The 27,744-nt window shown below is 35.1% G+C and overlaps 1 protein-coding gene across 3 annotated transcripts; it reads left to right on the top strand.

Moving 5' to 3' along the window:
• Positions 1-514: 514 nt before the first annotated feature.
• LOC110020364 (signal recognition particle 19 kDa protein) lies at positions 515-15,721 on the top strand. 3 transcript variants are annotated; one of them, XM_020718440.1, is made up of 5 exons: positions 515-603; positions 5,599-5,743; positions 11,517-11,719; positions 11,803-11,902; positions 15,554-15,721. In XM_020718440.1, the coding sequence occupies exons 3-5, from the start codon at positions 11,543-11,545 to the stop codon at positions 15,688-15,690; spliced, it is 414 nt and encodes a 137-aa protein (XP_020574099.1). In that variant the 5' UTR covers positions 515-603; positions 5,599-5,743; positions 11,517-11,542; the 3' UTR covers positions 15,691-15,721. The 3 variants fall into 3 exon arrangements, with proteins under 3 accessions (XP_020574099.1, XP_020574098.1, XP_020574097.1); XM_020718439.1 differs by lacking the exon at positions 5,599-5,743 and adding an exon at positions 2,059-2,145; XM_020718438.1 differs by lacking the exon at positions 5,599-5,743.
• Positions 15,722-27,744: the final 12,023 nt, after the last annotated feature.

The following is a 27,744-nucleotide window of genomic DNA, read 5'->3' as shown; positions in this document are numbered from 1 at the left end:
ATTTGGCTCTGTTTTTTTTAGGGTTGTATGACAACATATTAGATATAGGTTAGTAAAATTTAGTAAATCTGTTAAGGGTTAAAACTCGTTCGTTTGACAAAATATTTGATAAAGTTAGTAAAATTTTGTCAAACTGTTTAGAACTTATATTGAGATTTAAAAATTTATTATGTTTATTAAAATTAAAAAAATATAATATATTATTTTTTTATTAAAATAAAAATTAATTATTAAATTTAATTACATTCAATTTAAAATTTTTTTATACTAATTAATATCAAGTGATTTAGTAAAATAAATAATAATTTATATTAATTATGAATTAGTTATATTACTTAAGAATTACTTAAAATTTCATTAAATAATATAAATTTAATTTATAAAAATTATATCTAAATTTATTTAATTTTTCTTAATTTAATATTTACAAATTAATTTATAATTAATAGTCAATTAAATAATAAAATTAATTTAAATAAAAAGTAAAATAAAATAGCTAGCTTCTCCTCGTGATACAGTCGCGGAAGGCAACAACGGGATCGCGGCGTACCGAGACCAGAAATTCCCATCTTTCTTCTCCTTCCGCTCGGCTCCTACCTGAAGGTAACTCCACATCTTTCTTTTTGCGCGAAAGCCATCCCCGATTTACTAAATCTGCCGATTCACGGGATTTAGTAAATCCGGGATTCAAGGCCGAAATCCGGGTTGATCAAATCAGCGGCTTTATTTTGTCCAAAATGGCCGTCTGGCAAGATTTGGATTAAATCCTGCTCTAAATCCGTTACCAGATAAGCCCTTATGGATTAGGCTACTGCAATGCTTTTTCCAGGGATCATATTTTTTTAATGCACATTTCTGTGATCTACTTCATCTTTGACGCATTTTCTGCAATAAATGGCGTGTGCAAAGCCTGTGTCTATTAAAAATGATAAATGGATTGCACCATATATACTCCAGATTGTTTACTGCCTTTTTCTCGAATGCATTTTTTGAGCAATACATTTTTCTGAGAATAAGTGCCATGTTTAATTGCCTTACTTGTCACTCTTAGCTTAGCTTAGCATATTGCTTTCCATCTTCTATTGAAGCAATCTACCCCCTTTCCCCTCTACAACTTCGGCGAGTTTACTTAGAGTTTTGTTGTTTTTTTCTTTTGGTTGTCTTGTCTGCTGTACTCCTGTCTTCTTCCCTCTTTTGTGAGTTTTAGTTAGCTTCATGATCTCCGGTTTTTTTCCTCCTCTATGAAATCTTGTTACCTTTGTGCTTTTGTTTTCCTTCCTTTTGGGTTAAGCCAAATGTTGTATTTTTGGTAAAGCAGCATTCACTGGTAATGAGAATTGATTGTCAAAAAATTTTAATTGTTTCATAAGTTATGAAATATAACTTCAACTTAGAGTTCAATTAAAGTTTTTGAAAAAATACCAAATAGATTCATCAGCTTATCTTTTTCATAACTTACTACTTAAGTTCACTTAATATATCATTGCTTAGCTTACATAAAAAGGCAACCAAGCAGGCTATTAATTGGCCTTTTGAATAATAAATTTCTAATCAAAATTACTTGCTGGCATGCATCTCATTCTTTAGCTGTATTAGGAGCCGTTGTCCCCAAGACAGTTGCATCATCATTTATGCCCTATTCTCCATCATTGGATTTGTAATCCTCTGTAAAGCACTTGCACATACTTTCAATTTAATGTGATTTCTTATTTGCATCATTGTTCCTCCAACCTTGGCGTCCTTTGCTCGTCATCCCATGTTGAATTCTCTATAAAAATAATTCATAATTTTTGTTTGAAAGATTAGCATTGATTGACCTAGTCATAACCTTGATTCAGTTAAGCTTGTTTAGCAAGGATTCATATTATCAACAAAAGGCCAATTATAACTGGTCAACTAAAATCAATAATGTTAGCAACAAAAAGGATACTCACTGTAGAGGTAATTCTATACACTCATGTAGCCTGCACATGTTTGACTCTTCCTTTAATAACATTGCTTTAGGTATGGCACGATTTTGTCTGCTCAGATTTGTAATCTCTATTCCATTGTATCCAGCTGATGCTTGAGATTTTATGTGTCACCATGCCAACCAATTTGAGAAGCTGCAAGAAAATGAAGTTTTGTTTTACTGACAATTGCAAGGTAGTCTCTATATGTTTGCATTATGAATCACATGATCACTACATAGTTTATGTGTAAAATTGTAGTTTGTGTGTAAAATTGTGTTTGTTCAATGATGCTCCTTAAAATTGAAGATTTTCTATTCAACAGGGCCTACATGGTAGTCAAGATGATATAATGTCAAGATTATATAATAATGTGATTATTGAAAGTAGGAGTAATTCTTTGAGTGTAATGACAAGAGACTCCCATCAGGATACGAGTTAATGCGAGTGATATGCTAGGGTTAATATGATGGAGATCAATTGAGAGGGCAATAAAAGCTGCATGAAAGCTTGTTGCTGGGAGTGAGATGAACTAGATTTTAGAGAGAGGGGGGTGAGATTTAAAAATGGGGTATTAGTGCTTTTTTGTAATTTTGACCTTACCTAGGAGGGTTGTTGTAGAAGGACAAGAGATGAAATGAGAAGAGCTTTACTTTTAGAGGTATGTAGCTGCATGTGTTTGTAAATTGGTGAGTTGTAGGGCCATAAATTATATTTCTAATAGCACCATTTGATTTTACGATAACTCCTATCAACTAGGGTGGTATGCATGAGTTCATGGGAATTTTTTTATTATTACTATTAGACTTTGATGAGTTAAGCTTCATCCTTCACTGAAATAAAATATTAAGGCTTAAGCAACAACTCTACAGCCCTCTTCCCCACTACAGCCCAACAACAACTCTTCCCCATTTCCTTCCCGACTAGAGCCTAACCCCTACCGCCCAACAACAACTTTCTCCCATTCCCTTCCCCACTACAACCCAACCACAGCTCTCACCCTCTCCCTCCCAGCCTTAACACCGCATCCTACTTTTCCCTCCTATTTTAAGGATCGCCAGCTCGGGGTCACAAAGAACTTATGTTGGATGAACAATAACCATAAATTGAAATATTATTAAAACTTGAAAACTTACTGAACACTTAAAGGAAGAGTAGACTCTCAGGTAATTCCCGGTGTGTCTGCTTCTTCATAAACCATACATATATATATAGGCAGAAACAAGGGAGGTTTTGCCGACACTTAGCATCGTTTGGTACACCCACCAAAACAGATGCCATCCATTTTACAGCTCAAAAGAAAATAAAACATACACAATAATGGGTCGAAAGCAAAGATGCCTTCAGCTTTACACCTAATACAGACGCACCGAAAGGAATCTTTCGGTTCATAGAAATGTTAGGTAAGTCACCAAAGCCCGCCATGTGCTCCACTAATTCAAACTGAATTAGTTAACCCCTTATTTGTTACGTCCGCTATGATGTCAACAAGATTAGCCAATTGCTTCTTCATACGGTAGATATACGGTGAGACATCTGACCACATATTGTCTTTGGTTGATATACATCTACAATATCTAGACTTATTTTCGTATATCCCTTGAAGGATTCATAATTCATTGAGGACCTTCATGACTTGATCCTCCTCCATTCTTCGTGCAGCTCCCCCGAGCTTTGTGTGAGCGTCGAGGTTGATTGGGTGGTTGAATGTTTCACATAGAAGCTCCCAGTGCAAGTCATTAGCTTCTTTTGGAGACATTGCTGGAAAATCTGGCCCAAGCGCATTAAAGAATTCCTTTTCATAAGTTTTTTTGCTGCTGTCTCAGGGCTCCATTCTTCAGTTTCTGCAAAAATAAAATTAGTCGCTTCTTCACCTGCACATTAAACATAAATTAGTCGGGACAAAGCGCCTGCAAGGACATTGTTCTTGCCATCCACGTGTTCAAAATTGATTGTGATCCCGAGTTCGCTGATGAAATCTGTGAAGGCGAGCCGTCTGACCCATTATGGCTTATTTTGTGCCATTTTATTGTAGAAAGAGATGATTGCTTGACAATCAGTGCGGAGAGTAATTTCCTGTTTATCAAGATAATGAATTTTTAAAGCACTAAGAGATTTCATACATGCGAAAATTTCTGCATCTATGGTAGAATTAATTGTAGGAAATTTGCCACTTGCATACGCACAAATCCGCTCAGTATTCCTTGAGTTATTTTTCATTTTCTTCCACTTACATATTCCACCTCAGCCTTCCATGCAGCCATCTGTTTCTAAAACAATGTAAGCATTAGTAGGTGGAATCTCAAGATCAGGAAGATTTTGTACCAGATTCTTTATTTGTCTGATTAATGCCGAGTCATGATCTTTCATTTTTTTATCTCCATGTGGAGATGTTTTCTGATACAGAGGACCTAGTAATGTTCCTAAATTTCGGATATAGGATCTTGCATAATTAAGAATTCCCAATCAAGATCTCATACCTTGTTTTTCTTTTAACTTTTTATCAGGGAAATCCGCCATTTTTCTGATAATATGAGGTTGGAGTTTTATTCTTCTGTTTCCAATTACCGCCACAAGAAATTCAATTTCATTGACTGCGGTCTTCATTTATGTTGGTGAGTGCACCAGTCCATTTTTTCTCAAAATTTCAAGGAACTTTTCTAAATGAGTTTTGTGTTCTTGCTCTGAATTACTAAAAATTAATATATCATCGATATAAACTATAAGAAATTCTGAGCAATTATTAAAACACAAATCCATTTTCCTCTGAAAACTGCAGACGCGTTTTTTAATCCGAATGACATAACCAGTCATTCAAACAAACGTGTTGGTACAATAAATGTCATCCATTCAATGGACTCCTGGTGCATTGCTACCTGGTGAAACCCGCTTTTCTAATCGAACTTTGAATATACTTTGCTATTTCCTATCCTTTTCAACAAAGTATTAATTCCGAGTAAGGAGTATTGGTCTTTATAAGTATTATCGTTTAAAGACATATAATTGAAAACAAGTCTTTCCTTACTTCTTATTTCCTTACCATTTTTTGGGTCAATAGTTGTACCCGAATTCACAATCATGGCCATCATGTGATGACGGCTTTTGCTAGGCCGAATGACTTTTAGTTCTAGCAGCCCATCAATATGGTGCTTAAACTGATCTTGCATCATTGGTGTCACGTGTTTCATTGGTTTATCATGTATGATTAGATCAGGATTTATTATATCAAGCTTACAAGCAATCAAATTCTTACTCCAATGTTTGAGTGGATTTTCGCCAATGTATCCATTACTTTGTAATAGTTGGAAAATAGACCTGAATTTTCTCATGAATGGAGTTTCTGCATTTAATACATTAGAATAGAAGAATTCAAGTTGCATTTTTTGTATAGAAATCATAATCTATGTCTAACTCAGGGATTTGTTTTGCTGCTATTTCCAGTTCTGTAGTCATTTTGACATGAGTTATTTCTTTGAAAAATTTTATAGTATTTCCCTCACTTCGTATATCTCCTTGCATATTTGTTATAAAATTACAGCCAAGGAGCATCTGGATGCCATCTTTAACATCCATTTCTAGACAATAGATTAGCGGAATTTGAAAAGAATGCTCATTTATCAGCATATTACCTGCTTTCATCTTTTTGCAGGAATTGGTTATTGAATTGACTCCGCTGAATGTGACCTGGTAATTGAGATCTTCAAGTACCGATTTAGGAACATCTCCAATTTTAACGCAGCATGAAGTGGCTCCAGTATCTACAATTGCTCGAAGTTTGAATCTTTCTGTTCCTGGTACATCAAAGATGATTATTAGATTGAACAATCTATTTATTTCCCTTCTTGGGCTTTTCTGCAATTGTTCTTTCAAGGATTCATTCAACATTTTGGCGCTTGAATTTGATTCTTCAAATTCCCCAATTTCTTCAATGCGTTCTCTTTCTTTGTTTTCTTCAAATGTCACCTGTTTGCCTTTATCATGAAAGGAGAGCTCCTGCATATCTCCAGTTAATTGTTTTTCCAACGATTTCTGCAATTGCTCTCTTAACCTGCAATTTTCTTCTATCAAACGGTCAGTATATTTGACCAATTCTTGGATCAGCATATCCTTTGATTGAAATTGCTGCAGGTTCAGTTCTTTTTATACATTAATTGATAAATAAAATCTTGCACATAACGGACAGACCGATATTTTGCAAATTTTACAATGAATGCTCATATTCATATTTGTAATTATAAAGCAATAAGCACAATGAAAAAAAGGCCCCTGATTTGGCCTATTATGTTCCCACTGATGAGAACATTTTTTCCGTTCGTCGTTCAGTTTGATGGCACAACTCCATCCAAGATTTTCTTTAAGCATGAAGCTGAACTCCTCTGCTGGTCCATCTTCTAATGCTTGTTTGATGTGTATTAGTGTATTTGCTCCTTCTCCTTCTGAGATTGAACAAATGATATCAGACTCTTCTTCATTATGATCTACGGCCAATACATCGTAATCTTCTGACAACTCCAAGTTGTTGAGTATTGTTGCTCTCGTCATGTTGCCTCTTTTGTTTTTACACTCCCGAGCGAAGTGCCCTTCCTCGCAGCATATGTAACATCGACATTTTGTTGAGCGAGACTTGTTCTTATTTTTTATGACACGAATATGAGTGTCATGAGGTTTTCCCTTATAGTTCTTTGACTTTCTTAGGCCGTACTTCTTGTGCTGGTTGTAATAACCAGGTACCAAAATTTTATTACAAATAGATAAATCTTTTATACCTCTTTGTACCGCAGCCTTTTTGCATAAATCTGCAAGGTATTGGTAAGTAAATTTGATTCTTGGTAGAACTCCGATTGTGTTGCCAGGATACTTATCTTTGAATTCTTCTTCTACTTCATTTCCAAGGATTGGTGACATCTTCCTAAAGAATTTATCGGAGAGTTCTCGGTACATTCTTTCTGATTTGGCTGCCAAGACCTTGTAGTCATTCATATATTTAAACATATTTCTAATTTCAGAACATACCAGTCTCTCGAGATCTAGGTAAGCACGATTCTGTTCTTCAGTCGAGCCTTGATAAGGGTCTTCTAATAAGATAATTCTTCTGATTTGAGATAAAACATTTTGTGGGTCGTCCACTATATTGACCAAGGCCTCGTATTCATCCTCATAAGCCATACGTCATTGGATCCATTTTTTCTTTTCCACTTCTCCAAGCAGATTTTCAATGAACTGGACTTTAGCTTTAGTGTCTGCAAATTGTTTATCATTGACCAAATTTAATGTAATCGACTCCCATCTAGAAATTACGTCGTCATACAAAGGAAGTCATCAGGGAGTACAAGAAGAACTCCCTGTGTATTGTGGGCAGATGACAAGGTCCACATGTTTTATTGGAAGGATTTCTTAAAATCACTGGACCTTAGATTTTGGAAAGAGTTTTAGGAAGAAGAGGGTCCATTTTGTGAACCTATGATTGCGGGAGGATACATTACTGGGCCCATAATGGGCTCATTAGGAGGAAGGAGGAAGTGTATTAGTGTTAAAGCAAACATAAAACAACAACTTAAGGCGACGACGAAGCAGCTGGACAACAGGAGTGCCATCTGGTATCATATAGGTTGCTAAATGAGTTTTGTGAGTTTTGTGTTCATGTTTTGAATTACTAAAAAATAATATATCAACTGATGACAATTGCATCTCACACCAGGAAGTAAACAAGAATAGGTTCTGTTTTAAACAAGAATGAGTTTTGATTTTGTTTAAACAAGAATAGGTTATGTTTGAACAAGAATAGGTTCTGCATTAAAGAATTCATTTCCATAAGTCTTCTTGCTGCTGTCTCCAAGCTCCATTCTTCAGTTTCTGCAAAAATAAAATTAGTCGCTTCTTCTTCACCTGCACATAAAACATAAGTTAGTCGAGACAGAGCGTCTGCAAGGGCATTGTTCTTGTCATCCACGTGTTCAAAATTGATTGTGATCCCGAGTCCGTTGATGAAATCTGTGAAGGCGAGCCATCTGACCCTTGATGGCTTATTTTGTGTCATTTTATCGTAGAAAAAGATGATTGCTTGGCAATCGGTGCGGAAAGTAATTTCCTGTTTATCAAGATAATGAATTTTTAAAGCACTAAGGGATTCCATACATGCAAAAATTTTTGCATCTATGATAGATTTAATCGTAGGAAATTTGCCACTTGCATACTGATGATAATTATGTTAGAAATGGAAATGAAGCATTAAATGCTATTATAGATCATTCTTCACGTGCTTCAATTCCATTAATACCACCAACAGTTGGAAGTTCGCTTGCTTTAAAGAATAAATTGAAGAAAATTGAAAGGGAACTTCAGAGTATTATGAATGCATGGGAGATCTTAAGTACCTTTTTGATAACCTAAATTGGAGAATGAAAGAAAGTTTTGATCATACTGGAACTTTTGAAGCAGGATTAGTTCAGATGTTTAAAGAAAATGGGTGGATTGAAGAAAATTTGACAGATCAATTCCCGTGCCGTTCCTTCTACAACTTATATGTTCATTACCAATCCATGGGAGATATTAGAGGAGGAGAAAACACTGAAGAAGAGACAGAATAATTGAAGACTTTGGATTCTATATTTGTTTAAGAATATTTATGTATTTAATGTAATTGTGTGGATTGGATTTGGTTTGGTTTGTTTTGCTTTAGAATTCTGAACTTTTATTATGTGTATAGTTTTGTGTCAGCGTTCAGTGTTGTGGCTTGATTTCGACGCTGATTTATACTTAGATTGCTTAATAGGTGTGAATGTTTAATTCGAAAAATGTGTTTGTAAAAGTGTATTTTCATATATAAAAGTTAGTTTGTTGTTGTTTGTGAAAATAATCGTTTGTGAAATGTTTATTTGTGAATTATTATTAAATAAAAAATTTGTGTTTAAAAATACTAAAAAAAACTTTGGACTAAAGGCTGGAATGGGCGCCGACGGCGCCTTCGACCCGAGAGCAGCCCTTAACCCTTTAAATTCGCGATCTTCTAATGCTTGTTTGATGTGTATTAGTGTATTTGCTCCTTCTGAGATTGAGCAAATGGCATCAGACTCTTCTTCATTAAAATTTACGCACAGTACATCGTAATCTTCAGGAAACTCCAAGTTGTTGAGTATTGCTGCTCTCGTCATGTTGCCTTTTTTGTTTTTACACCCCCGAGCGAAGTGCCCTTCCTCGCCGCATATGTAACATCGACATTTTGTTGAGCGAGGCTTGTTCTTATTTTTGATGACACGAATATGAGTGTCATGAGACTTTCCCTTATAGTTCTTTGACTTTCTTAGGCCGTACTTCTTGTGCTGGTTGTAATAACAAAGCACCGAAATTTTCCTACAAATAGATAAATCTTTTATACCTCTTTGTATCGCAACCTTTTTGCATAAATCTGCAAGGTATTGATAAGTAAATCTGATTATTGGTAGAACTCTGATTGTGTTGCCATAATACTTAGCTGGAAAGTACTCTCCGCACTGATTAGCTAGCAATCATTTCTTTCTACAATAAAATGACACAAAATAAGCCATCAAGGGTCAGATGGCTTGCCTTCACAGATTTCATCAACGGACTCGGGATCACAATCAATTTTGAACACGTGGATGAGAAGAACAATGCCCTTGCAGACGCTCTGTCTCGACTAACTTATGTTTTATGTGCAAGTGAAGAAGAAGCGACTAATTTTATTTTTGCAGAAACTGAAGAATGGAGCTTGGAGACAGCAACAAGAAGACTTATGGAAAGGAATTCTTTAATGCACAACCTATTCTTGTTTAAAACAAAACCTATTCTTGTTTAAACAAAATCAAAACTCATTCTTGTTTAAAACATAACCTATTCTTGTTTAATTCTTGGTGTGAGATGCAATTATCATCAGTTGATATATTAATTTTTAGTAATTCAGAGCATGAACACAAAACTCACAAAACTCATTTAGCAACCTATATGATACCAGATGACACTCCTGCTGTCCAGTTGCTTCGTCGTCGCCTTAAGTTGTTGTTTTATGTTTGCTATCATGTAGTTCAGGTTTTGAATAGTCGTCGTTGTAACCTATTGGGATTTCGACAATAATATTTGTATTTCCAATTTTATTGTGGTTCTGGGCTTTTCTCCTCCGGTATCAGAATGTCTTGCCATGAGGTTGCTAGAAAGAAAAAGAGCTATGAATATTGCCAGAGAGTATACTAGATGCAATTGTCACCTGAGCCCTAGGAGAGAAATGAGAAGAAGAGCAAATGAGGGTTTGGCGGGATCGTGTTAGGTTTAAAGAAGCTATTAGCGGATTACTGGCTGAAATTTCCACTGCTAAAACATTGTGGCATAACTTTCTACTGGTAATTCACCGCTATTAAGTGAATTATCATGCGATAAAAACTTCAGCCGGTTTTTCCATTGCTAAATTAATGTGGTTGAATTTTCCGCCGCAACGTCTAAACAATGTGCACAATGCTCAGCAATAGACCATGCTGTCTCACCCACCTAGGGATTGGCACATCTTTAGAGGGCACAAAATGACGGCTTCCAAGGCTTCCAAGCCATGATAAACTATCTTTAGCATGTCCACCATTGCCTCATAATTGTAATTGCCACTGGCCTACCAGCTGAAGAACCTTGAAAATATCCTAAAGATGAATTGCTAGATAAGTTTATGCCCATGTTGTTGTTGTGGAATGGAAGGAATATGTTGCACGAGGCCTCAAGCGTTCCCAGTTTTCTTCACCCCAAATTCATTCATTTTTGCTTATTACCTCCACCTACTCCACCTACCAATACAGAATAAATTAAAAAAAGAAAGGAAAAGTGGTACCCGGCTGGCCAAAGTTGTGCGAGCCAGTCCATATCACAGCAAGCATGGAGAAAATCATCCAACATTTTAACAGATCTGGGCTTGTTTAACCAAACCTACAGTGATTTCCCACTACTTTCCTTTATCTGGGATCCATAATTTCTTGGTTTACTCCTTTTCTCTTGTTTTTGCTTCCTTTTTCTCATTTGCAATCTTTAAAAATATTCATGTTATGGATTGTTTCTTATCCGCATTTTTTTATATGAAACCTTCATAATTCATACTATGTGGCTGAACTCCTCAACCAGTTTGAAGATCATTTCCCTGCAGTTGTAACTCTAATTGAAGGGAGGCTTTGAATAAGCTTTACATTTTGATCTTATATGTACTAAATAACCTAGTTTTACAAAATACCAGAATCTGTCGAATGCATATTCTATTACTGGGTGCTAGTATTATCTCTGAGAGTTGCTTAAAGAGAGATGCCAAAATTATTATGACATTACAAAGTAGCTGAATGCTTGCTTTCTAATTTCTCATTTAGTTTCTGTCCTGATCTTGTTCTAGTAGTTAGAGGTTTATTTTGGGGTCTAGCAGTAGCCTTAGTTAATTCAAACATATGAACAAACTATTGGTCAAAATCCTGATCAGGGCTCCAAAATCCATGTTTTAATATTTATTCTTTTATTTTTCCCTTGAACACGGCAGAAAAAAGAATCCGGTGCTTTTGTACTGATTGAAAATTTTTTTTTCTAATGTAACAGTAAGGGTTGAACATTATTATCCAAATATGGATGGAGGGCTAGCTAACTTTAAGAAATGGAATATAATCTATCCTATCTACATAAATTCAAAGAAGACTATAGCTGAGGGGCGGAGGATCGGTGCTTCCAAGGCATGCGAAAATCCCACATGCCTTGAGATTGGAGACTGTTGTAAACACCTCAAAATTCCTTGTGCTATTGAGGTACATCAACATCCGCCTTATATTTCTATATCCTCGAACTTGTGTATTATTTTTTGTTTAAAATTGATTGCTTTCATTTCCAGCTTGATAAGGCGTACCCTCGAGATTTCATGCAGCGGGGTCGAGTTAGGGTTTTGCTGAAAAGGGAAGATGGATCTCTTTACAACCCTGCAATTCATTCAAGTAAGAATTAGTAACCCTAATTTTATTATGTTATTGCAGAAAATGATCTTATGTTTGCTAATGTAATCTTTCTTTTGAGATGCATGTTTGAACTCCAGTAGCTCTAACAATTAAGAATTAGGAACCCTTGTCATTGTTAAGTTTGTTCATCGAAAATTTATGTTGAACTTGATTCAGGATGAGAGTTAGGATTTTTTAATGCGGCTAATATGATGTGTAGTATGTTTTCATGCAAAAGAAAGTTGAGGATTAATAGTTCACAAGCTTTTCAATTATTTCAGTAATTCACTTTCTTTAAAGGAAAACATGCAATCGCCATTTAGTCCAATTTGTAATGGAATTATTGTAGAAAAACCTAGAATTTAGTTGAAATGTTGAAATGAATAAAATCAACGAACAAAAAAATTTAAATTCACTAAATTAAGTTGTTTACATATCACTTTTTGACCAAAATAAGGGCATTAAATTTGTCAATAATGAAATATACAGGAAAATAAATGAGTGAAGAAGCATCAAAGTAGAGAAAATTCTATCTCATATTTGTTGTAAGTACAGGACTGCTTGCAAATTTTGGTAGTCACACTCATACTGCTTTTGAAGTAACACTCAAAATTGAGAATCGAAAGTGAAATTTTATTTAAGAACAAAAGTTGTGAATTAAAAGCCTCTTATCTTTATTTTTAGACTGCTCATATCTTAGGTTATGAGATAATGGTAGCACAACATCAATTTCTATTCAATTTAAATTAATCCCAATTTTAACTTCTTACTCGAAATAGTTGAACTCCTGCTGGACAGTTTCACATATCTACATGCTTATGAATAAGATAAGACATAGTAGGAGGATAAGAGCAGACTGGAAAAAACACATTTTCCACTGCAATTATGGTTTTTCTTTTTCAGCAACACTTCTTTTTTGATTTAATAGTTTTGAATTATTCCAAATTCCAATGGCTAATGTCAAAAATCAATGCATCATTATCAAAATCAATAGTGCTAAATTAGCCAATAACAAACTGTAATGAAACAAATGAGAGATGAATATATCAAAGTAGAGAATTTAGGCCTCACATTGATGTAAGGAGATGAGTTCTCATAAAATTAGTTAGTTTTATAGTATCCAACTCAAAGAAATCATGTATCTCTAACTTGCACTCACAAGCCTGAATACTGGAAGAGAAATTTAATTGAAGACAATTTATAAATTACTTGTCTTAAAGATTGTTTATATTCTTCTCATAGCCTAGATTAATAGATATACTTTAGCAGAGGATTTAGTCTCAATTTTGTTTAAATTAATCTGCTTTAATTTTTTATTCCGAAAACAACTAAGCTCTATCAAATTCAAATTCGAGTTCCAAAGCAATCCACCACTCCTAATCACTACAGTCCCGCATATTTGTCAGAACTACATCCATATTGCATTATACGTGCAAACTCCAGATAAGCCAAACAATAGGATAAGGTCCAGCACGAAAAACGCAAATCCTGCAGCCTTGAAACTGAACCTCCTAATTAAAAGACTAGTTCTAATTCTGCTGCAACCGGCAACCCCTTTGTTTTTTTTATTCTTTTTGCAACAACGTTTCATTAGTATTGTTATTATTATTATCATAATCATTATTACTATTGAATAATTCCAAATTTCACCACATCGGAACCATTGAATTTTGAATTTTTAATTTAAATGAAAGTTTATTCACGTAATTTCACCAGTTCTTACATTTAAAAACGCCTGAAAGCTAAAAATTGGTACAAGGCTAATGCTGCGTGATTATGATTTTGATAAAGAAATGTTTCATTAGGATAAATGACTGAATGCCTGGTTTTCATTTAAGAATATTGGACTTTATACAGCTAATGGCTTACACTAGTTCTCTGCATGGTGGAACAAATCTGATGCTGGATGATTATGATTCTGATGAAGAAATATTTCATAATGATTTTAATTTGAATAGTTTGCACATGCTTAAGCTTATACCGTAAAGAAGAAATGGGAGCTTGAGAACGTCAGTAAAAAAAAAAGATTGTTTTTGCAGCACTAAATGATTATCAAGTTTGCTCTGTAAAATTATGAGGATGAAATACGGAAGAAAATGCAACCAATGCTAATGGATCATGATTAGTTACAGCAGATGTAGTAATGGTAATTTTATTAGCTGGATGGTTTACTATTAAGGATTGCAAACTTTTGGAGAGAAGTGTCAAAGTCCTCCGAGTCTTTGTAGTAGTTCCAAAGTCTATAAAAGAGTCAATTTAATCCCAAACTATTTTAATACGAGTCGAAATAGTCTCTGATAAGGATTATCTTAGCCCCTTTTTACAAAGTCAGGGGCCTAGTTTGACTCTTCACTTGAATTTTTTGTATTTCATCTCAAAATTATTTAAACTTCAGACAGCACCTTTGCTTTGCTCGGTTTTACAAAGAAAATTATGGCCGAGTCACACAGGTTAGAGAAAACTGTTTAGAACATAATTAAACTTTGAAAAATGCCGTTTTTTTAGTTAGTTATTAGTCTATAGCCTGCAGAATGATGTAAGAAATAATAAATTTGGTACAATGATTTGTCAGGGAATGTTTGTATCATTGCCTTTTTTTTTGGAAGCCCACCGACACTTGTTCGAATTTTAGAAGATTCATATTGTTGCACAATGAACGATCAATAATTTCATAATATATGATGGGAGGCATTTATATGCTTTTTGATTCAATATTCAGAAACTTGGAGCTATGTATTCAGTTCAAGTTTACTCCTAGATTTTAGACTTACAATTAGTAATATGCAAATGAAGAAGGCCAGTGGATACGAATTTAACTTGAATTTTAATTGAACTTAAATTTAGATGTCAATGCTGGCTGTTACTCTTTCCACGTACCATCTGCATGACCAGAAGGCTCAAATTTGATGCAAGAAAAATAAGAAAGATTTACATACATACCACACAATTGCTATGTATTTACATATCTAACACATAAATTTCCAATTTTTATATGTCATCTTACCTATGAATGAAATATGCATTTCGCTTTTTAATAGTTAAAATAGTGGTATTTTTAATGTGATGTGAAAGATTTGAGTAATATAACTTCAAAAAATAAATTTTAGGTGTTATATATGTAAATACCTAGGAATTAGGTGGTCTGTATGTAATTGCTCCAAAATAAAATTGAAAACAAGGTGAAGATAAAAGAAGCTTTTCGGCGCCTCTCTGCAGTTTCTAGCATGGTGCAGTTGAAAGTTCAAACCTTTGTATGTCAGTTAACATTATTTTTATTTTTTATTTTTTTTTTATTTATGTATTTATTTTGTATGTCTGTTACATTGATCGTGCTGATTGTCTTTTTTAGCTTTTAGTTGTATTGGCAGCAGTCCACCGTTGAAGTCCTCTTCTTCCTCATTCTGAACTCTTAATTTTCAGTCTACAAATGAATAGAGGGTGCTTGAGTCTGTGGTAGATTGTTTCCAATTGGATGCAGTATTTTGTGATTTTCTCTTGTATCAGATAATACATATATGTATAAGATTTAATAAGTATGCATTTAAATATGAATGTTTAGTTGTTAGATATGTACATACATAAGAAATAAGCGGTATGTACGTAAATGCCCCTTGATTTTCCCCACTAATGTGTATAATTTTTCGTTTACAGAGAAGCACCTGATGCTTCAGGTGGCTGAGTTGGTGCCTCGGCATCCTGGGAGAGTGAAGAAGCAGGAGCCTGCAAGTACAGCCACTGCTGCTGGGACTTCAAAATCAGGAAAGGGTGGGAAGAAGAAGAAGAAATGAACAATGTATGTTTAAAGTCAAGCCTAGTTTTAGAAAGCACTAAAATCGTGTTTTTATGGGGTATCAAATATTATAGTCTGCAAATTGCTTAATTGCATGCTCTAAATTCTTTGAGACACTCAATCATAGCAAACAACTTGATTTTTTTTTTGCCACTTTGGCCTAAATGTTCTGTAGAGCTTGTTCATGCACCATGCTCCCTGCCATGTCATACTTATATGATGTGGACTGAAAAGCCTCGCATCTCTAATATATATTTTTTTGTTTTTTTTTTATTGTTTTCAATGGACAATGTACTTATTCTTATTGATTTTAATTTGGTTATTGTTTGTTGAAAATTTAGGAGGATATCAACCTCTTCATTCTAAATTGATGGAATTTAATTACTGTACTTACTGTTCTTTGGCTCATATCACAAGTATTTAATCATCTACATCTCTAAAAAGAGCAAACCAATAGAATCCTGATTGTAAAATCTTTTCAGGTATAATCCCAAAATACCCACCAAATTCTGAATCGTGACTTTTTTTAATCACATATTGGATCTGTTGTAAGGGTCAAAATCTCCTAATAACTTATTCCTTAGACTTCTTATAAAAATATGACCGTCCCAAAAATAAAATCTGGCATCATGCTTGAATCTCTTTTTGGTGATGAGACAAATTAAAGGATAAAATGTCACTAACGATAAAGTTCACAATGTCTGCATGCCTTGACATATTCACGTGATATATAACATGGAGCTACTCATCAGGGAAGTTTTCATGAATTTCACATAAAAGCTAGAAAACCCCCGTAGTCAAGCTTAGATAAGCGGCCAATTATTTGATTTTTGGTTCTCTTTCTATCCACAACTTTGATATCAAACTCTTGTAAAATAATGACCCATCAAATCAATCAATGTTTTGCATCCTTTTTGGATATAAGATATTGAATTACGGAATGGTCAGTGAAAACAGTGCATTTCAGTACCAATCAATATGACCTAAATTAATCAAGTAAATATACTATAACCAAAAGCTCTTTTTCAGTTGTGGCATAATTAATTTCAAAAGCGAAAGGTTAATAATGTTAATGGTGGTTCGCAGTTTCAGGCACATGAGGCTGATTGTAAGTGACAGTGGTCAGAAGTAGCGACATCGGTCGGAGGCGGTGACAACCAGAGTTGACCAGATTTGCAATCTGGGATGCTGGGATGTAAATACAAATACCTAAAATAAATATCGCAGCATACACAAAATATGACGGGCTCATACCTTTGTAGGAGGTGTCTTCCATGTGAAAAATCAGAAGAAGTGTCGGCTATGCAACGCAAAATTGAGAGAGGGAGAGCCTTTGAGTTGCTTACTGACATGGTGACGCTACCAGACCAACGCATTGGCATTGGCAAGATTGAGAAGTGGAAGGCCTAGGCAAGGTGAGGCGACATGGAGGAGCAGCGAGGTGAAGGGGGTCAGCCTCTGCTTTGCGAGCAAGGGATATAGGGCCTTCGGGCCGGTTGTTTCAGGCTGAGAGGAGGCGGTGGTTGTCGGAGAGAAGGCCGAGCAAGCCGCGTGCAACGTCGGCAAGCTAGGGCTTCGGGCCGAGCACAACAGGAAAGCGGCTTCAACTACAAACCAAGGAGCGTCCGCTGCTATGACCCGCCGACATGAGGAGGAATGGAGGATGCCGACGTGAATTGGGAAGGCGGCAATGGTCTCAGCTCGAGATGGAGCAGGGTCTGCTGCAAGGTTGTGCGTGCGAGAGGAGGATGCTAGGAGGAAAGACGCTGGGACGTCGGTGACTGCGGCTGCTGTTTGCTGGCAGGATTGCTGGCATGGGCAAGCGGCGCATGGGAGCCGGCCTTTCGGGAGATAGAAACTAAACAATATATATTCAACCTCCAAACAATATATATATACACACACAAATATATACACCTATATATATATATATATATATATATATATTTAATTATTTCAAGTTAAAAAGAGCCAAACACGCAAACAAATATTTGTTTTCGACTCGTTTATATATTGAGTGCAAAAGAAAAAGTTTGTGTTTCGCTCATTTGCTTAGTGAACGAATCAAATACGAGCTACGTAATGAGTTGAACACAAGCTGTTTGCGAACAACGACCCATTTTGACAGCCCTATCGCCACTACACCACTGTCCGCGGGGACTTTAGGTTACGTCGGGTTTGATGCTCCGAACAAACCTTGTACTCCAATCCAGTTTTTTGCTCCTTTTCGAGCTCCTTCTCCTATCATTTCAGTTTCGCACAAGCCTTCTATCCCAAGCACCAATCCACCACCGCCTCTTCTGACGAGTCAAGACCATATGCTCCTGCCCCTTCAGGAGTGGACACCTCCGATTAGTTAGAAATTATATCAGAGGGAGATCCGTGTGTAACCCAAATTTATATTGAATTTCTTTTTACTACATTGTATAACTAATATATCTATTTCAGGTTGTACCCCTCCATGCAGCTTATCGCATGTATCATGAAGATCATAAGGAGTAGAAATGATGTTATTATTATGACATTGACCCTTTGTGAGCTTGAGTCTGCCTTATATTTGTCCGCCTCAACAAATAGTTGCAAAGGGCGGATGAATTTTGCTTTAGGGATATATTTTTCATTTGATTATTTTATTGACTTTGTGGTTTGAAATTTTGGCTTTTATAAATATATCACCTTCAATTGAGATGTGCAATTAGTATACTCATCATCGGGGAGTTGTTCTTCTCAAACCTTGTCGACTCTGTCCCACTTACAGATGATGAGGTTCATAGTATATATATAATTTCAACATACTTAAATAACTTTAAAACTTAATTTTGGAAATAAACCCCTCTGGTTGAAATCTTCAGTCAACTCGATCATCATCGGGAAGGTTAATCTCTTAAACATTGTCGACTCTGTCCTGCTTATAGATGATTAGGTTCATAGTATATATATTATTTGAGTTTTAGAAATATAATTTGAGATTTAATTTAAAAATAGACCCCTCCAGTTGAGATTCACTTCCATCATCGGAGGAAATGATTTTATCTTTGAACCATGTCAAGTTTGTCCTGCTTATAAAGGATGGAGTTCAATAATTGAAATAATTGAATTCAAATTAGATTTTAAGACAATTTTAAAATAGACAATTCCAGTTGAAATATTATATCAATTCGGCCATCATCGGGGATTGATTGCTTAAACATCATTAAGATCATTAGTCCTGTCAACTCCAGTTCTTAAAAGGAGGAGGATCAGACTAGCTCAGTGGGGGCACAACCTTGTCGGCTCTAGGATCAGATTGGTTTAAGTGTGACATTTACGACCTTGCCCTATAGGCAAGGCGGCCCATTGCCTGCACAACATTCTTAGACACATAAGCTTGAATATTTAGTGGCATGTAGCACAAGCGAGAATTTCATTTGTTGATCTCGATTGATTTTAAATAGCTTCGCATAATTTCGACACATTTGGTGTTGAGCATAAACACACATTTTTACCCGTGCAACTTTCTCGAACCTTGAGATTGAGCATTTATCACGTTGGTCGGAGCTCATGTGGGTATTTCATATTTGTTGAGTTAAGATTTATAAATAGTTTTACACGTATTTAAGGGCTTATTCGCTTGAGCTTAAGCATTTGTTTAACCTGTGTAGCATTCTCGAATCTTATGATCGAATGTTCAACACGCTAGTCGGAGCGCATGTGGGAGTTTCAATTTATTGATTTTGACTGACTTTTAGGAGGTTTTATTCTAATTTGCACGAGAATATTATAATTGAGATTTGTGCAAATATTTTCATGTAAGTTTTTAGTTTTACTTTTAGTCCGCTTTTGCAATTGGGTGTTACGGATCCGGTGGCAATAAAAACTGAAGATCTTGATTGTGCATTTTAAACATTATATTTTACTCGAGATTTCAAATAGACAACCACATAATTTTAATGCATTGTTATGGTGACTTTAATTAGTCGATTGAAAACCCCACTTATATTTTATAGGTGCACCAGTGTTTTTATCACGGGTTTTATTCGAGCCCGTTGACTAGTCGTTGAGTCCCCTACAAGTCTTGTAGACTCCATTTATATTCATTTTGTTCTTTGAAGATGATTTATATAATAATTTCAATTCTTAATTTCTAATTTAAGATCCATCATTTTGATTGCTTTTTAGCCCAAATGATTTCAATTAGATTATTCTTTGTAACCGGTGTTTTGATGAAAATTCGGCCATCCTCATTTAGGGGGCTGCATCGAGAAGCTGGGGTATTCCTACCACGCTTAAAAAAGCGGACATAGTCAGTGTCTTTTGACACCCACCATGCTTAAAAAGGTGTCCTTTGGGCTCCATGCACCTACAAAAAGATAATAACGCGGGTGCTCACACACACAGTGTCATTAACGCCGTATTATTACAACGCGGACGGGTCTTTAACACACCAAGCTTAAATGAATATGCAGGCTTGAGGTACCTGCAAAAGAAAAATCATAATGCAAGGAAGCTTTTCTCTTTAGGTTGAGGCAACACAACGAGTACTCATGTCTTTGCCAAACGACAACCATCCGCTTTTATCTCCACCAAAACTTGTTGCTTTCTTCTACGTATTTTGTCGAAGTATGTGATAATCCTGCACCAAACATTCAGAAGACTAATTGCATCAGATCTAGTCCTCATTACAACTGTCAATTCTTTGCTGAGCTTTTCAACAAAAGCATCCTTGCCAACCAATTTTTCTCCAGTTTGCTCTCCCTCCTTCAGTTCAAAATGAAGTGATTCAACTCTTCAAACCAACTCCTTAATCAACTGTACGGTCACATTGACTTGCTTTTGGACTCATGATTAAATCAAAATTACAGCTGATTTCTGCGAAAGAAGAATTTCCAACCTCCTGTATTAACCTTAACAGTCTTCATCTCATAGTACTTTGCTATTTCAAAGTCCTTGAAGGTTGAAAGCAATGTTGGTGGCAGGTTGCCTGAAAGAAAGGAAGAGGGGCTGCTGTGTGAAGAAAGGGGGAGAAGTTGCGGGCTCTCGGTCTGCTGGATTGAGCGAGAGAAAGAGAGAGGTAGCTGGGGAGAGTTGTTAGCTTTCAGTTTAGGAGGAAGGGAGCGCAGGGGAACAACGAGGACGTTTCGTTGGCGGGTGGTTGAGCGGTGAGCAGCAAAGTTTTGGGATATGTGAAGCCCACAACAGCTGGATGCAGGGCTGGAAGTTGCGTGGTATTTCGGGTATGTGTGAGAAAATGGTGGCTTAGGTGGTGAGAACGAGAGGGTCTCAAGCGGGAGAGTTGTCGGCGATAGGCGTTGTGGCTTTGCTGACGAGAAGGCTTCGGCAAATTGATGGCATCATAATCTCTCCAATATACTAGCCCGGGACATCATAATCTCTTACTCTATATATCGGCATGCCCTTTATATTAGAGTTATTCAGTTTGAATCTCTATCTTGGAGTCAACTGAAATTGATGGCATCTCTTCCTCGTTGGTTAAACATCGAGAATCCTTTTTGAAGTTTGCATCTTTTTCTGAGTCACTATTTAGCCCTTCAATTGAAAGCTGGTCCTCTTGCTTAGTGTCCTCACAATCTTCAGTGTCTACTGTGTCATTACCCAATTTTTCAACAATACCCTCCTTCGTGAAACATATCACTCCCCTGGTTGTGCATTCTGAGTCAACATGTCCAAATTCGTGGTACTTGCAACACTTTTTGCATGTAATAGATTTAGATATGCGGATTGGTTTTACATGTTCTCTACTCGAAAGTAGCTCTTCCCGTGATGGGGTCTTCTTTAGTGTGCTCCTGTGTATATTCAGACTGTAAATTTCTGAGGTTAAAATATGCTTGTAGGATGTGGGGGTCACTCGGTACTGATTGCTTTCCCCTTATAAAGCTAGAGTTTATATCTTCTGTCTATCATAAGCAAGTAGAAACTAACGTTCTGTCAACATAAAAAGTTAATGTCTTTTTTTTGAATGGTAGCAATGTTAATATTTGTTTTGTATTGTTTATTCAACTTGCCAACTTAAAAAGTTAATAGAGCATGTTATTAGTGACCTGATGTAGAAAACTATAGAATATGTTATCAGTTAGCCAATAAATGTAGAGAACAAAAGTTTGAGGAACAACTTCAATCTTGCATTAATGAGAAAATAAAGTCTATTAATACGAACGGTGTTTAGATTGAAAATGAGAATTAAATGCTAGAATTGCAAACAATACTTTAATTGTATGTTAGAAGTACATATTAAAAAAAAAATTGATTTAAAAATAAGAAATCAATGATTGAGTCAAGCTCAAGCTTTTTAACTGAGCCCACACATTTGAGTCAAGTTTGAGCTTAATAAATGAACTCAAATTCAAGCTAAGTATAAATTAAACTAACTTAGCTTGATTTAGCAAAATTGAACTCGAACTTATTTACACACTTAATGTAGGTTATTCAAGACTGGCATAAACTTGTCTCAAAGAAAATTTATTGAAAGTAAAGGGCCACACAAATGATATTCCCAAAGTTATTGTGAAGTTATTTATTTTGAAATTAGAAGAATAAAAAGGCAATCCATGTTGACCTCATTTTTATGAGGACCTCTTCTCTCACTATAGAAGTTTAGGATCTAGCCTTAGGGTTTCCTAATGACTTTCTTAAAAGCCTAGAAATGGGATCAACTCCCACCTAGAACTTCATACCTCCTCTACATTCACTTATGATTTCTATAGGTTTGAGTCCAAATCATAAATTTTTGGTTGAGATGGTTGGGGTTTAGACCAGTGAAAGCCTCAGTTGAATTCCTGTAGGTTAAAATTGGCTTAAGCTACCCATGGAGCCTAGAACCCCAAAAATCCCATTACATCAATATTCAATCCAAAGGAGGGGTGGGTCACCAAAGTCCAACTTGGGTCTCACCTAATTTTTTTCCAACACCAACCCTAAAGTTAACATAAACCCTAAACACATCAACATATCCCTAAAATTTAAAATCAACAAAATTTACCAAAACTCGATTAGACCCAAGTGAACTTGAATCAAATAATCAAATCAATTAATGAACTACTAAACCTATCAAAATAAAACCAAAATCAATTCAAAATGTTAAAGGCGTCAAAGTCAATTAAAAAATTAAAATTAAATTAAAGAGGCAACCTATACAATTAACCTAATTATTTTGGCTAATTTTGAAGGCTCACTAAGCCTAATTATTTGGGCTAAACCTAAAATTGTTTCAATTAGGCCAAACCGCCCAAAAAGAGAAAATGACCAAGCCCAACCATCTAAATCTCTAGCCAAAACCTTTTAATCCTAAAACCAAAACAATGACTCAAATGGCCCACTATGACACAACAATCCAACAAAAATAAAATTAAATTAATTAAAAGCTTAAGATAAACCCGAGAGCCCCTCACAACACTACAACTCACTAAGCAGTCACTCAAACACTTAGCTCCCAACACCAAAAATAGCCCTACAGACAAGAGCAACTCATCCCCATGATTTTTAGACCTTCCCATTCACCCCATTATCCTAATTTCCTCATTGAAATCCATGGATTTTTACGGCCTTAGGCATCAACCTCACCAAAACTTTATTTCAACCCTTCCATTAGCTTTACAAGGTCCTAAAACCTCATCCTCAATCAAAATACCTTATTCTGGCACCCTCTGACCTAGTTCAACACCAGCTCGAGGCCTAGTTCATAGCTAGGATCAATCTCACCTCAAATTGAAGCAGGGAGGAGCTTCGTTGTATCAAGGCGGTCGTTTCCATCAATTCCAATAAAGGCCTCACCGCTTGAGACAAGGTATGAGTTCAAAATCCCTAAATTGAGCCTTGGTTTGGTATCTTATGAAGGAGTTGAGCAATGCAACCCTACTTAACTGTATAGATGGGTTTGCATCGCTTAGATGAAGCTATAAGATTAAAACCCATGCGATTTGGTTGAGTTTGGAGCAAGATCTTAGGGTTTGAGTGACGACGATTCTCGGTTCACTGATTGTTTGGGATGTTGAACCGATGTCGTTCGTTTTCGTGCATTCGAAACAAACGGCAGAGATCGAGCCAAAGTGGTGGAGCGTACATAGCGGAGCATCAGATCACGGGCCACCTCAACGCTCATGTGTGAAGTTCGGCGAATCACTGAACACCACATAAGGGCTTCAACTGGGATGAAGGTGACGGAGCGCCACGTAGACTTAAGTAGGAAATTCATATTTACCTATTTAATTAAATCCAGAAAAATTTAATAAACCTCATAACTCAACAAATAGAAATTATGAAAATAAAATAAAAATAATTTTGAGCATAGTGAATAAAGAAGAAAATAATAAAAATAAAAAAAATAAAAAAACTAACTTATATTTAATTTTCAATTAATTAAATACTACGAAAATTATTTTAATTATAAAAAATTAAATATAAAATATGAAAATATGAAATTTTCAGGTATCTTTCCCTCTGACATTAGGAATGCTCCCTGATTTTCCCAAAATTAGAGATCCTTTATAACCCCAAAATGTCTAATATCCCATAAAAAAGATAATTATTTTGAAAAAAAAAATTATAAAAATAAAATATTAATAAAAAAATACAAATCAAAGTGAAAATTAAAAAAAAAAAGAGAGAGAGGCAACCCTAAACACTAAAATAACAATTTTCATCTCTTAAAACTTAAAAATGAAAATAGAGCATTAGGGTTAAATTTGTAAAATTATAAAATTTTGCATTTTAGCCCAAATTGTCTCCTAAACTTAAACTAAACATAAAAATTAACTTAAAAAAAATCTTAGGATTACCTCTTAATGAAAGTATTAAAAGATTAATCTCATAATTATCGCCTTTTATTATGAACTTACCTTAACAAACTAAACTCCAAACCCAAACTTAGTTTAGGTCTAACTCAAATTAGACCCAACTCTAAACCAAATTTAAAATTTAATGTTGGTCTAACCCAACTTAGACCTGGCTCAAGTCTATCCCAACTTAGGCTTGACTTAAACTTAATCCTAAACCCAACTTTAAACCTAATTAAACCTAGACCTAACCCAACTTAACTCTAATTTTAAATTTAGCTTAGGTTTACCCTAACTTTGGCCAAGCATAAGCTAACCTCAATTTAACTTAGTTCTAACCCAACTTTGACTTGACTTAACCAAATTCTAAACTTAACCTAACTTTAAACTTAACTCAAGTCTAACCAAATTTTGGCACGAGTTAATCGAATCCTAAACTTAACTTAAGTCTAACCCAACTTAGACTTAACTTAACCAAATTCAAAACTTAACTTGAACGTAGCTCAAGTCTAACCTAACTTAGACTTGATTCAAAAATGAAACTTAAACCAACTTGGGATAACCCAAATCAAACTTAATCCAACCTAGGATAACCCAGCCTAACATGGGCTAGCCCAAAGCAAACTTAAACCAAATTAGACCAACCCAGCCTAACCTGGGCTAAACTAAATCAACTTAAATCATACCTGGGCTAGCCCAAATCAACTTAAACCAACCTGGGTCAACCCAATATAACCAGGGTTAACCCAAATCAAACCTATAAAACCTGGGTCAACCCAGACTAACTTGAGCTAATCCAACTAGGATTAACCCAACCTAACTTGGGCTAACACAAATCAAACTTAAAATAATTTTTACTAACCCACAGCTTGGGGTTACCTAATTTAACCAGGGCTAACTTAAATTAAGCTTGAACCAACCTGAATTACTACCATCTCAACATATAATAGGTAAATAAACAAAGTTAAGTTTTGACTTCTCTTAAGAGGATAAAGCACACTTAACTTAAAAACACACTTCAAAATATATTTAACTCAAGAGATAAAGTGGACTAAATACAAAATTTGTAAAATACAACATAACTTAAAAAAATAATCTAATAAAACTCATCATGAAATACACAAAGACTTAAACCCAAACCCTAAAGTCAACCTTGGTTTGAGAAGGAGCTTTAGAGGAGGCAACTCATAACTGCTAACGAAGTACCTTCCAACCACTCGTGACTAATCAAATCATAAAACCTAATGACCCTGGAAGGAAGAAACCATGAGATCTTAAAACTGGGTCATTCCAACATCAAAATTAAAATAAAAACACAAAAATTTAATTGAACGAAACCTAAAAATCTCAGCCCCCTAAAATTTGAAAAAGACACTAAAACAAGCAAAACTTTAAATAACAAAGATTATCGAATGCAACTTTAACCCTGCTACCCAGATCTATTGGATGATATAACTCATGGTTGTTAACAAGGATCTTTTGGTCGGAATAGACTTGACCGTCTCTCTAGACTAAGTAGATTAGGGAACCCGAGAACCTTGGAACTACGAAAAACCATGCGCAGCTTGATTGGGTTGTCTTAAATAAAAAGAATAATAATTCACCCATTAAGGATCAAATATAAACACATTTATTTTTCTGAAGCATTCTAACTTTGTTTTGCAAGGTTGATAAAGTAAAAATACAAAATATTGCCTTAGATTTACTTTACATGTTAGCAGGGCATGCTAATTCTGTTTTGCAGGGCTATTATAAATAAATAAGCTGCTGTAGTAACTTAGGATCTTTTCTTTGAGTATTCTTTTCTTTTATAAAGTTAGGAAGTGTTATGATCAATTGACTATAAACATCTGAACTATTCAAAAGAAGACTAAATACATAGTGGATAATGAACCTCAACTAAACCATCAATGATAGTTTGGATGATGTCAGTTGACGAGTCTGACATAAGTTAAGGTTAGTACCTATACCGTCAGTTTGTCTGTTTTAACCAGATTGCTCTACTCAAATTATAGGTCGATATTCACACTTTGCTTTTTGCCCATATTATTGGTAGGCCATCCAAGGACTAAACCTTCTAACCTAATCTAAAAAACTTCATCTTAAGTTTTCAAATTAAAACTCATAACCAAAACTAAACTACATAAATCACTACATTCACAACCATAACAACATCATACATTTAAACAACCTTGATTGACACTAAATAAAATAGAGTAAGAACTCCTTTTCAATTTAGGAATATGAACGATAACATGATTTGTAGGCATATGCATAATATATTGCTCCTATTCCTTATCTTCGGGCCCTCGTTCATTTGCATGGAAAAGGGTGGCTTGGCCCAAGAGAACCACTACATTATAAAGTGGGTTTTGCATATGCATATCAATTGGCCTTTCAACAACCCTCTAAGCATTCACCATCAAGGACTTGCATTACCCATTACATAGCTTGGTTTGGTGCACTCACACTAATTAAAACTAAGCATTTGAGTGTGGTGAGGCATAAATCATTTAAATTTGAAATTTTAAAGTATGTTCACCTTTGTTTTAAGACATTATGCATACCATACATACCTAAGCAGCTTAATTTACAATCAAGTCGTAAAACCTATTACTTCTAATACATATTTAAGCAGCTTGAGTTATAGCAATTTTTTTATCAAGTTTTGATTAGTTTATTTCTCAAAAAATTTTATTAGTTTTTATTTTTCATAAAAAATCTACCATTTATGAAACTAAGTGGGTGGGAGAAAAGGCTAAGGAGATTGATAATTTAGGTTTTAAACTTTGGTATTCTGGTAAGAGTCGCAATAGAAATGGTGTAGGTGTAATTATAGATAAGAGTTTGAAAGATAATGTTGTAAAAATTAATAGAGTTGGTGATAGAATTATAGCCCTTAAGATTATCATTGATACTAAGATTTTTAATATTATAAGCGTTTATTCTCCTCAAGTAGGTTTAGATACAGGGTCTAAAGATAAATTTTGGAATGACTTAGAAGACTTAATACAAATGATACCTCTTGAAGAAAGAATTTTTATTGGAGGAGATTTAAATGGACATGTCGGTAGAGTGGTAGAAGATTTCAGAAATATTCATGGTGGCTACGGTTTTGGAGTAACTAATGAAGAAGGTAAAGTTATTTTAGATTTTGCTTTAGCGTTTGATTTTGTTATTACTAATACTTTATTCAAGAAAAGGGATGAACATCTTATTACTTATAAGAGTGGATCTAATAAAACACAAATTGATTATTTTCTTATGAGAAGAAGAGATCGTCG

This window comes from Phalaenopsis equestris, unplaced genomic scaffold, assembly GCF_001263595.1.
Source record: "Phalaenopsis equestris unplaced genomic scaffold, ASM126359v1 Scaffold000094, whole genome shotgun sequence".
NCBI lineage: Eukaryota > Viridiplantae > Streptophyta > Magnoliopsida > Asparagales > Orchidaceae > Phalaenopsis > Phalaenopsis equestris.
The sequence above is the reverse complement of the archived record's forward strand: the minus strand, read 5'-3'. Positions and strand labels throughout refer to the sequence as shown.